Source organism: Mustela putorius, unplaced genomic scaffold, assembly GCF_011764305.1.
Source record: "Mustela putorius furo isolate JIRA1106 unplaced genomic scaffold, ASM1176430v1.1 tig00000832_pilon_pilon_pilon, whole genome shotgun sequence".
In the NCBI taxonomy this organism is placed as follows: Eukaryota; Metazoa; Chordata; class Mammalia; order Carnivora; family Mustelidae; genus Mustela; species Mustela putorius.
This window is the reverse complement of record NW_025421491.1, coordinates 3033816-3046094: the sequence shown is the minus strand read 5'-3', so window position 1 is coordinate 3046094 and position 12279 is coordinate 3033816. Positions and strand designations below refer to the sequence as shown.

Sequence of the window (12279 nt, the reverse complement as noted above, 5' to 3'; positions counted from 1 at the left end):
GAGGATCTTTTAAACAATAGTGGTGGTTCAACTGGAATTTTGGACTCTTCTACACAGCACACACACACACACACACACACACACACACATCGATTTTACATTGATGGTATATACAAATGCTGAAGGCAAAACAAAACAAAACAAAAAAGTTTCTAAAGTTACCCTGTAGTATCCTTCTTAATTTGGAGTAAACAAAGATTTCCTAAAAAGGAAACTAAGAAGTACTAACTATAAATAAAAGAGCAATATATTGGATTAACTTAAAATAAGGAGCTTCTATTTTTAATCTAAAGACATTAAGAGGGTAAAAAGGTAAGTGGGGATGTGGAAGAAGATATTCAAACTATATCTACCCAAAAAAGAACTAATATAGACACTACATAAAGAAACTTTCCATTCTGAAAACAGACGTGTTGATTAAAAACATCAGCAAAGGGGGCGCCTAGGTGGCTCAGTGGTTTAAGCCTCTGCCTTCGGCTCAGGTCATGATCTCGGGGTCCTGGGATTGAGCCCCGCATTGGGCTCTCTGCCTGCCTCTCTGCCTACTTGTGATCTCTCTCTGTCTGACAAATAAATAAATAAAAATCTTAAAAAAAAAAATCAGCAAAGGACATGAATGGTTACTTTACAAAAAAAAAAAAAAGATAAAGAAGCATGAAAAAATGTTCTCAGTCTGATGAGTCATCAGGAGAATTTCAAATTCTGAATAAAACCAACATTTTTCATAGCTATATAGTCCCTTGAATAGCTAAACATAAAAATACTAACAATTGCAAATGTTGATGAGGATGCAGAACAAATGAAATTCTCATATTCAGTTAGTGGATGTCAGTATTGGTATGACTGTAGGGCATTACCTTGTCATGGCATAGAATAAAGCTGAATGGGCACATCCCATACAATTGATCAATTCCACTCCTAAACATATTACCCAACAGAAATACCGCCATTTATATAGTAAAAGATAGGTACAAGAATAAAAAAGTATTCTGTACGTTTTTCCTAATCTAAACTGGAAACAACCCATATGATCATCAATGGCCAAATGGTTAAATAAATTTTGGTGTTTTACCACCTTGAACAATTATATATCAAGAAAAATAAGCAGACTACTGTTATATATAAAACCACATGGAAGAATCTCATAAACATAGTATTTAATAAAAGAACCCAGAAATAAATGGCTAGATACTGTATAATTTCATTTCAAAGTTCAAGAGCAGGTGAAATTAATATATGGGTTAGAAGTCAGTAGAATGGCTTCCTCTGTGGAACAATGATTTGTGCACAAATTAGTATGTTAAATTTCAAATACAATTCCACTTAAAATTACTTTTAAAATAAACACTCCAACAGCATCAACAATAAAATCAGCAATATGTCTGAGATAAAAGAAGGGTAAGTCACAGTGTAATTTACTCTTCAGGGTAAGGGGTGAGGAAAGGGTTATGAAAGACTCAGAATATAGAGTGCAGAAGGGCACCTGGGTCGCTCGGTCAGTTAAGCAACTGCCTTCAGCTCAGGTCAGGATCCCAGGGTCCTGGGATGGAGTCTGGCATTAGGCTCCTTGCTCAGCAGAGAGCTTGCTTCTCTCCCTCCCTCTGCCTGGCACATCCCCTGCTTGTGCTCTATCTTTCTCTGACAAACAAGTAAAATCTTTAAATATGTGTATAAATGGTGCAGATGTCACAAATTCAAAACATCTAGGAGATACAGGCAAGTGAGATAAAAGCATGAACTAGAATGGATTTCACAACAGCAGCATGAACATGAATATAGGAGGAACCAGTATTCTACTTCAGTGTCAGAAAGCCTACAAGGAAAGATGGATTCTGAGAACCAGAGGCATACATATGCCTTCTCTAAAGGAAACAACTACTAGTCAGCTCCTGGAGATCATTGTCTTTCTTGCATGCTGACAATTTCTAGATACTTCAGTTCTTCAGAAGTGTTAACATCATGACTTTACAGTTTAGTTTTATTTTAATTTGGAAAATATATATCCCTACACATTTCACATTGAGTGAGGGAAAATTGTATACTTAATATAGATATATCCCAGAGTATGTGGGTGCTGATAAATATGGAAATAGTTTGGGTTGATCCTGTCTAGCTTTGTATCTGTGTCTGGCACAACATGGTTTAAGACATAGGGAATAAAATAGTTGCTGAATAAATCTGTAATTGCTAAATGAAGTTGGACTATGTTTTTAAAACTGAGGACAAGTTTTAAAGGTAAGTTGATCAGAAGTTGTATGCTGAACCTCAATGATGACAGATGCAAAGGGTAGATAATTATAAAATGCCAAATGTTCAAGGACCTACATGTTTACATGTAAGTCAGAATTGCAGGTACTTAGTGTTGGCAACATTGTGACGGGGATGAACCTGGAGAGGTGGGAGAGAGGAAGAAAATGATGGAAAACAGATGTCATGGTCAGGGATTTTTATTTTTATTATACAGGAATAGAGCATGGGAAGTCATCAGAAGCTTACACAGGAGGGAAACATGGCTCAGTCTGCAATACCACCGTACACCAGTATTCAGTGGCCAAAATTAACAAGACAGGAAACAACATGTGTTGGAGAGGATGTGGAGAAAGGGGAAACCTCTTACACTGTTGATGGGAATGAAAGTTGGGGCAGGCACTTGTTGATAGGAATGCAACTTGGGGCAGAAAACGGTGTGGAGATTCCTTAAGAAATTAAAAATAGAGCTACCCTATGACCCTGCAATTGCACTACTGGGTGTTTACTCCTAAGATACAGGTGTAGTGAACAGAAGGGTCATCTATACCCCAATGTTCATAGCAGCAATGGCCACAGTCACCAAACTGTAGAAAGAGCCAAGATGCCCTTCAACAGATGAATGGATAAATATGTGGTCCATATATACAATGGAGTATTATGCCTCCAGCAGAAATAATGAATACCCAACTTTTATATCAATATGGATGGGACTGGAGGAGATTATGCTGAGTGAAATAAGTCAAGCAGAGTCAATTATCATATGATTTCACTTACTTGTGGAGCATAAGGAATAACACAGAGGACATGGGGAGATGAAGAGAAGAAGTGAGTTGGGAGAAATCGGAGGGGGAGACAAACCATGAGACTGTGGACTCTGAGAAACAAACTGAGGGTTTTAGAGGGGAGGGGGTTGGGGGGTTGAGTGGTGGTCATTAAGGACGTATTGTACAGAGCACTGGGTCTTGTGCATAAACAATGAATCTTGGAACACTGAAAAAAAATGATAAAATTACAAAAAAAAAAAAAGAGAGAAAGAAAGAAGGAAAGAAAAGGGGATTTTGGTGGAAGTATGTTCACTGGATGAGAGAGATAAGGAAAATGTTCCTCATCTTGCCTTCTCAAAGTCACTTCCACCAAGGGCTTTTTAGGTCTCTTAAATAACTAGGATCAGAGATCTAGAAAGAAGTGTAAGGAATAAACCATCGAGCTATTATGCTACTGTGAGATAAGGACATACGGCTGCATCTCCCATGTCCTATTCACTTATCTTGCAAGCAGTTGAGGTTGGTAATACCTGTGTTCACATGAAATAATGAAAGACAAAATGAAGACCCAGATTCTTAATTTTGACTTAATCCCATTTATTGTAGCATGGATCAAATCAATTCTTTCCACACCTGAGTGACACTGAAGAGCATGGTAAATCAAAAAGTTTTATGCCAAGGAGAGATAAAAAAGAGATAACAATAGGAAGGGAGCAGCTTGAATTACATCAGACAGAGTAAGAGCAAGAAAAGGCACTACTAGGAAAAAAGCACAAGTCCATAGACTTTGAATTTTTGTCCTGAATCCTTGGCGGGATTATTGACTGGAACAAGGAAGCTACCGGCCTCCCAGCGCAGAGCAAGATCCAGGGCACGTACTGAACACATGGCTCAGAGGCTGGCATCCAGTGAAGACAGGACGCAGAGGTCTGAGGCTGCTAGGCACCATACTCAGTGGTTGAGGACCACAGGGCAAACAACCCAAGGGGCGGCATCCGTAAGTGAGGAGGCTCAGGGGTCGGCTGCTGCTGGACACATAGCTCAGAGGTCTACAGGATACGGGGAGGCAGGAACCAGAGATGTAAGAAGCAGCAGGAAGAAAAGTGGTTCCTTGGCAGGGTCTGGACACGTAGTACGTAGTAGGAGGGCAGCAGGATGTTTCATAGTTGCTGGGCTCACAGTGGGCTGGCTGGCAGTTACTTGGTTCGCTGCAACTCTCTTGACAGTTGTCCAGAGGCCGGAGATGGTCTTGACAGTTACTAGGCAAGCAGAGGACATCACCACAGCTCACACCTGGAGAGCAGAGGGCAATGGAGGAGCTGAGAGGAATATGGCAGGGATTTCTGAGGGATCCCAAGCTGTAGGTCACAGGGCAGTTGTGGCAAGACATAGTGAGGCTTCAAAAGCAGGTTGCAGTTGAATGAGAAGAAGCGAGTATCTCCCCTCATTTGGCTCGATCCCTTATATATCCCTAGAAGGTGGTGATTGTGTATACAGACTCTTCCTCCTTGTGGGAAGCTGCATCAGAACTCTCCATTATAGCCCCGGAAGTGGTGCTCCCATGTCCCATAAACCTGGATGTTCTTTCCATTGATTGAGTATATCTACAAGGAAGTGTGACTGGATTTTAATAGGCTCTCTCCTTCTTAAATTATCCAATGAAAACAGACACGTTCGAAGGTTCATTCACGTAATCCAAGCATAACCACCACTACGTAAACATTCCTAGAATTCCTCTCTTGGAATTGCCTTTAGAAGTTAGAGCAAAACTCTTTGGAGGAGGAAAAAAAAATTGTAGTAAAATTCTTTGAAACAATGACAAACTTCTCTCTTTGAAGGGAAATTCTATTCTTTTTGGAAATTGTCAATGGTAAGCAACTTGAGAGTAAGTATTTGTAAAAGATGGTGAAAATTCTATAACCTATATGACTCCGGGCAGAAAAAGTTTAAAAGCAGTATAATATGAAAAATTTCAATGTGACCAAATTTATATGTTGCTTTATTTTAGAATGTTGGTAAAAAATGACTTCCCACAAAAATATTTTTATTTTATATTGTTTTTTAGAAGGTTTTAATTTTTTTTAAGATTTTATTTATTTATTTGAGAGAGAGAGAATGAGAGAGCATGAGAAGGGGGAGGGTCAGAGGGAGAAGCAGACTCCCACTGAGCAGGGGGCCTGACATGGGATTCGATCTGGGGACTCTAGGATCATGACCTGATCTGAAGGCAGTCACTTAACCAACTAAGCCACCCAGACACCCCCAGATATTTTTATTTTAAACAGCCATACTCATTTTATTCATTTCAGTAAACAGAGTCATGATGGAAGCTTGGTTTATATTTAAAATATTCTTTTTTTTTTTTTTAATTTTTTATTTTTTATAAACATATATTTTTATCCCCAGGGGTACAGGTCTGTGAATCACCAGGTTTACACACTTCACAGCACTCACCAAATCAAATACCCTCCCCAAAGTCCATAATCCCACCCCCTTCTCCCAAACCCCCTCCCCCCGGCAACCCTCAGTTTGTTTTGTGAGATAGATCAGTAAGATGGGCTCAGGTAAAAATATGGATACTACTGTGAAAGAGCAAATAAACAAAACCCCTCAAAGAAAGTTGAACAACATGACATTTTCTTAACAGCTAGTATAGGTTTACGTATTCATGCTTACTTGTGTTCCAACCAAAAACCAATGTTCAACAACAACAACAACAACAACAAAAGAATAATGAATAAGACCTGGAAATGGGTTTGGTTTTGCTTCTTACATTGGTTCGGATGTCAATTTCCAAAAAAACAGCTTCTAAACCAATTTACATGGGAAATTGCATCAGAATAAATGTACAGTTTTTCTAAGCATTAGTACTTCCAAGGTTATTTGGGATTATATTTTCTGGTAAAAATTGGTTTAAAAATGTTTCATAATGTTTAGCCTCTTCCACTATATTTTTATGTCCCAACATATCTAGTGGCTCCAGTGGCTACTTTAATGGGAATTTTAATTACCTTGATGGATCTACTTTCCAATTCCCTTCAGCCAGAAATTCTATGTAAATCACAATAGTTTCTTCTATTTTAATGTGCAATGGATACACCCACTCTTAATGTCTCCCTCTGTGCAGGAGGAGCCAAATCTCTCTAACAGAAGATTGGTTTCTCTATGAGCCAATACAGGACTATTTTACCACCGAGGATAGAAATGCGAAGAGAAAATGATTTAGTCTCAGAGGTCCTGTACTAACATGTCGAACTTATCTTAGTACTTTAGGTCAGAGAACATTACCCTTTGATGACTTATACCTGAGGAGTTCGAAGAGTTCCTCTAAACCCCATCTCCACCCCTCCAGCTTTTGTCACCTGACGCTCTCTGTACACACATTGCTAGAGTCTTCTTGTGAAATCCTGGATGCATCAGCTGAATGGCGTCAGTAGTAAATATAGCCACCACATTCAACTGAATGCTTATCACGTTTATATGTTGATGTTCTTTATGACTCTTCTTCTCTAAAGTAAGCAATGACACTCGTATCATTCCTACATCAGTATGTTTGTGTTTATACATGAACATGTATTGTTTATGCTGTGTGTATATATGAATGTTTTCCCATGACGTGAAGGAGTGTGGAATAAGAGAAAACTGGCATTCATTTAGTGTCTCCACTGGGCAAGACTTGTAGTGTGGATACGCACATGTGTCACATCACTTTATCCTCACAATGCCTTACAGTCGATTTTACTATTTCAAGTATTCATATGAGAAAACTCGAAATGCAGAAAGTTATAGTAATTGATATGAAAAACATTTGAACAAAGGGGGTTCAAACATTTGAACATTTTTTCTCCCATTATCCAATATGGCATTATTTAGAAATATATTAGTAGCATCATTTATTAATCCTCTTTGATTAGCACAATTCCTCTGATTCCCAGTCTCTATTGGTAACATTTCATGGCATTATTGGAAATATTAATAATATTCTATTTTTCAATCTCGTTTTTTGGATGCATTGAAATGTAAGAAAAACTTAAACGCTAAACTGCAAGACACTATACTAGAATAATTTATGTTCTTGCTTTGGCATTCTTAACCCATTCCAAAAAGTACCACCTTGAGTTTAATGAGTTTAGAACACTACCACAGATTCTCTCTTCTTCTTTTTTTATTTATTTATTTTTTTCTGTTATGGGTAGGTAACACTGAAAAAAAAAAGTCATGACATTTTAGAAAATAGGATGCCTGGAATGTAAGTTGTACCTTAATTTAGCAAATGTAGAACTGATGTTATTTGGTAGTGACCAGAGAGTTCATGTGAGCACAACAGCAGGTATCTCATTAGCAGGCTCCAATAAACTATAAACAGGTCTCACACTCTTCTTCTAATGTGAAAGTTGAGGGATATATTTTCTTTTTTTTTTTTTTAAGATTTTATTTATTATTTATTTGACAGACAGAGATCACAGGTAGGCAGAGAGGCAGGCAGAGAGAGAGGAGGAAGCAGGGTCCCTGCGGAGCAGAGAGCCCGATGCGGGGCTCGATCCCAGGACCCTGAGATCATGACCTGAGCCAAAGGCAGAGGCTTTAACCCACTGAGCCACCCAGGTGCCCCAGTTGAGGGATATATTGAGGAACTAGGTATCCTGTGTGCTTCTTCAGAGTTACCCACTTTCTTGCTTTTTCTTCAGTGAACCAGGGGTCCTTACCTTTCTTACTCTATAGGAACAATCCTGAATTTCTCTTTGTCTCTGGCTCAGACACAAAGATTCCTCAGAGCATTGCAACAATATAGTTAAGCCGGTAAATGACTAGTCTGCATTCATTTAGTCAATAAATATTTATTGAGCATTTCGTATGTGTTAACATAATGATAGATACTCTCAGTAACACCATTTCTGCTCCCAAACACATCCAGTCTTGTAGATGTGATAAGACAAGCACCCAATCCAGGCCAGTGTTTACTAAGTTCTATAAATGGTATCCAAAGGAAGGCAAACGTTGCTCATTGGCTTTGCCTAGAGTTTGCATTTGGTATTAATTTCAGAGCATGGGAGGAGATGTCAGGGGGCTTGGAAAGAGGAGGCACTTCAGGCTATATGGTGGCAAATGGTATAAAAGCAGAAAAAAGTGACCACACAGTGCTTTCGGTGGAGAATTCTTAGAGGCAAATAGTAGCAACTAAACTTAGATTCACATGCTGAATTGAATTTAATCATCAAAGAAGCAGTTAAGGTTTTGTTCTACAGGCATGGTGCTCTAAGTAACTGATTTTGAGAGGAGAGTGCTATGATTAAATTGAAGACTATACTGGAAAGAGGGAAGATCTATTGTAATGCTTTTCTCCCTTGTTCCACTAAAATTATGTCTTTTCATCCATTTCCCTTCCTGTTATCACTGCCATCATTCAAGTTGGATTTTGGTCCCCACTGGTGAACACATATACTTCTTATTGCCATCTTGACTCATAATCGCTATTGTCTTCTCTTTAGCTTGAATACTGTATTCAGATTAAAACTCCTCAAATTAATTTCATCATATGACTCTTTGTCAAGAACATCAATGACTTCTTTTCGTCGACAGAGAATTGTCCAAACCCTTGATCACTCCTCCTCTACTTCCCAATACGGATTCTCCTCTGTATTGGGTATTTTCTGTTCATGTAACTCCACATCCCTCCTCATTTCATATCACCTCCTCACCCATCCTACCCTTCCTCTCTTTTGAAATAATTCCTTGATTTTATCCATTACCCAGACCTCAGCTAAATTAGAACCTTCTTGGGACCTCTGGGTAGCTCAGTTAGCTAAGCATCTGCCTTTGGTTCAGGTCATGATCCCAGGGTCCTGGAATCAAGTCCCGCATCAGGATCGTTGCTCAGTGGAGAGCCTGCTTCTCCTTCTGTCTGCTGCTCCCCACTTGTGTTTGCTCTCTCTCTCTCTCTCTCTCTCTCTCTCTGTGACAAATAAATAAATAAAACCTTTAAAAAAATAAATAAATTAGCCTCTTCTTTGTAAATATCTTCCTTCCAACATAAATCTCTCTGGCCTTAAATCTGGATAGCTATCATTATCTAATGCACACACGCGTGCACACACAAACACACGTGCATACACACATTCCTTTACATTGCAGACAAAACATTCTTTGTCTATGTGCTGTAGTGTCTTATATTTTGACTACATTACAGAATCCTTACTAGCTACTATTTACAATGTCCTTATTATATATCAGACATGATTCTATAAGTTTTACACATATTTACTGATTTAATTCTCACAACATTCCTAGGTGTGACCATCTCACAACATTTGAGTAGGTGTGATCATTATTCTTAATACATGTGAGGACACTGAGTCAATTCTTAATAACTATTTGCTGACTTACATCATAGCATTCACAAAATATAACATAGATTTTCTCTATCAAATATAAAAGTTGACCTTTACTTAGTCAACTCAATAATCTCTTTTATATACTTTTCTCACCATCCATCCATTTTCACCAGGGTAAGTCAACTTTCAAGGAATATAAAAGAATATGAAGATAGAAAGAGGTGCAGGAGATCGGAAACTCTTCCTCAAGTTTTCCTCTTGCCCCTTTTATGATCCCTGATTAATACTTCTCTTAGCAAGCCTTAGAGAAGAGAAGGTATTATCAGGAGTCAGTCCACTTCAACCCACGACATAATGAAGGGGCCTGACTATAGCACCCCCTGGTGGAATCCATGTGTAAAATCATTTAAATTTTAATCAATTAGAAGAACAAAGTTAATTCACTGAACAGTAATGTAGAGTCTTGGATAACTAATAAGGCTGTAATCTATTTTCAACAGAATTTTTATATATTATAACATTCTTGAGTATGGAAACTCGGTTTACACATGAGTGGAACAAAATTTTCTCTGTTCATTCCCAATTTATTCTTATAAAAGAACTTCACCTAGATGATGTTAGAAAACTCTCTTCTAGTAGCGCATCCTCTCATCTGTATTGAAGACAGTGGAAGTGGAGGCATCCCTTCCACTATCCATAGTTAAGCCCTTGAACTGTGTTCTTTTCACCTTTACAAGGTCTTTTTCAACTTCCTCCCTTTGTTTACATATTGTATAAGCTTTAATGAAGTATAATTGATACAATAAGCTGAACATATTTAAAGAGCACAATTTGTTATGATTTGGCATTTGTGTCTATCAAAAATCAAGGTCATGATCATATTCATTTTCTCCCATCATCTCTTCATGACTGTGTGTAGTCATTCCTCCTATCCTTCTCCACATGACCCTACTCCTACGGCATCTCCAGGCCACCACTGATCTTCTTTCTGCCATTTTGGATTAGTTCGCATTTTCTAACATTTTACTAAGTGAAATGAAATGATACAGTATATACTCTTTTTTTTCTTCCTTCTTTTACCCAAGTATGCTTATTTTGGGATTCATCTAAGTTGCAGCATGTATCAGTTGTTCATTCCTTGTATTTCTGATTTGTTTGTTCATTCATCCACTGATGGACAATTGGGCTGTGTGCAGGTTTTGGGAATTACACAAAAAGTACTATGAACATTCATGTACAAGTTTTTTCTAAAATATTTTATTTATTTATTTATGAGACAGAAGGACAGACAGAGAGAGAGAGCATGAGTGGGAGGGGAAGAAGGAGAGGGAGAGAGAATTTTAAGCTGTCTCTGTACTAAGCACAGAGCCCAATGTCAGGGAGCAGGGGGCTCAATCTCATGACCCTGAAAACATGACTTGAGATCATGGCCTGAAATCAAGATTTAGATGCTTAACCAACTGCCAACAGTCACCCTTTGTGTACAAGTGTTTGAAAGCAAATATAAAATCATTTCTCTTGGGTAAATACCTATAAATGGAATGATCTGATCACATGATAGGTCAATGTTTAACTTTTAAGGAATTGTCAAACTGTTGTTTAAACTGACTGCATCATTTTATATTCCCACCAAAACTGTATGAGTTCAAGCTCCTTTGTGTCTTTCAACATGTGGTATATTCATACATTTGATATAGTCAGATTGTTATTCTGTGTCAGTATTTTATTGTTATTCTGTGTCAGTGGCTTTAATGTGTTATTCATTGCTTATATCCCATCTGTACATCTTCTTTAGTAAAGACACTACTCAATGGTTTTTCCTTTTTTTTTTTTTTTTTTAATTGAGTGTCTGCTTTCTTATTGTTGAGTTTGGGGAGTCTTTTAAATATTTTAGATATATTTTTTAAATTAGATATAGGATTTGCAAATATTTCCACCAGTCAGTGGCTTGTCTTTATTCTTGTAATAATGACTTTTTTGAGGAACAGTATTTTTTTAATACTTTTTTATAAACATATAATGCATTATTAGCCCCAGGGGTACAGGTCTGTGAATTGCCAGGTTTACACACTTCACAGCCCTCACCATAGCACATACCCTCCCCAATGTCCATAACCCCACCACCCTTTCCCTACTCCCCTACCCCTGGCAACCCCCAGTTAAGAGCAAGTATTTTTAATTGTGGTGAAGATCAAATTGTCAATTTTTAAACTATAGATTGTGTTCTGTAGCTAAGAAATTTTTCCCAACCTCACTGATGTCTTAAAGGATTATTTTTTCCCTATGTTTCTACAACCATATTTTTGAAATCTAATTTTTATCCTCACCAGTATTTTCAGCTATGACCTTCAAGATCACTAATGATGAGCTCCCTGCATGCAATGGTAAATTTTGCCTTAGTCTTAACTCCATGGCCGGCGACATTGCTCTCCACACTCTGTATTTTGATAACTTGTCCTATTTTTATTCAGCAATACTCTGATTTCATGATTCTGTTTCTATCATTTCTATCATTCTATCCACCTCCCTTTTCTCCTTCTATTCTCAATTCTCTTCTGTATTCTCCTTAATCTGCATTTCATTAATCATAAGGGTTCAGTTAATAGCTATAATAAATTCCACAGTATTTATAATTGCAGTCTTGCTCTCTTTCCTGATCTGTGTTCCTGCATTTGCAGTTATCGGCTAGATCATTCCACTGAGACAACTTACCCTTCACATTAAATATTTACATATAAATAGTGCTTTCTCTAAAGTTGGTTTCTCCTCCCACGCACTTTATGTCTACTTATGGTCCCATATTCTCTTAGTCACATAGGCTTAAACAATTATAAAACGATGCTCAGAAAAACTTCTATCTTTAGCGTATTCTCAAGGACAAGATTAGTAGTGAAATACAGCTCAGGTAATGTCTCTCCCTTGGCTGCAGTTAT

General features: G+C 37.8%; 1 protein-coding gene across 1 annotated transcript; it reads right to left on the bottom strand.

The window, feature by feature from the left end:
- Window positions 1–3852: 3852 nt before the first annotated feature.
- On the bottom strand, window positions 3853–4423 carry LOC101690098 (keratin-associated protein 26-1). Its single transcript, XM_004757483.1, has one exon. The coding sequence runs from the start codon at window positions 4402–4404 to the stop codon at window positions 3853–3855; it is 552 nt and encodes a 183-aa protein (XP_004757540.1). The 5' UTR covers window positions 4405–4423.
- Between the last annotated feature and the right edge of the window lie 7856 nt (window positions 4424–12279).

Excerpts from the sequence above, each read along its gene's own strand:
- LOC101690098 (XM_004757483.1), bottom strand. The coding sequence starts at position 4,404 with ATGTCTTGCCACAACTGCCCTGTGACCTACAGCTTGGGATCCCTCAGA.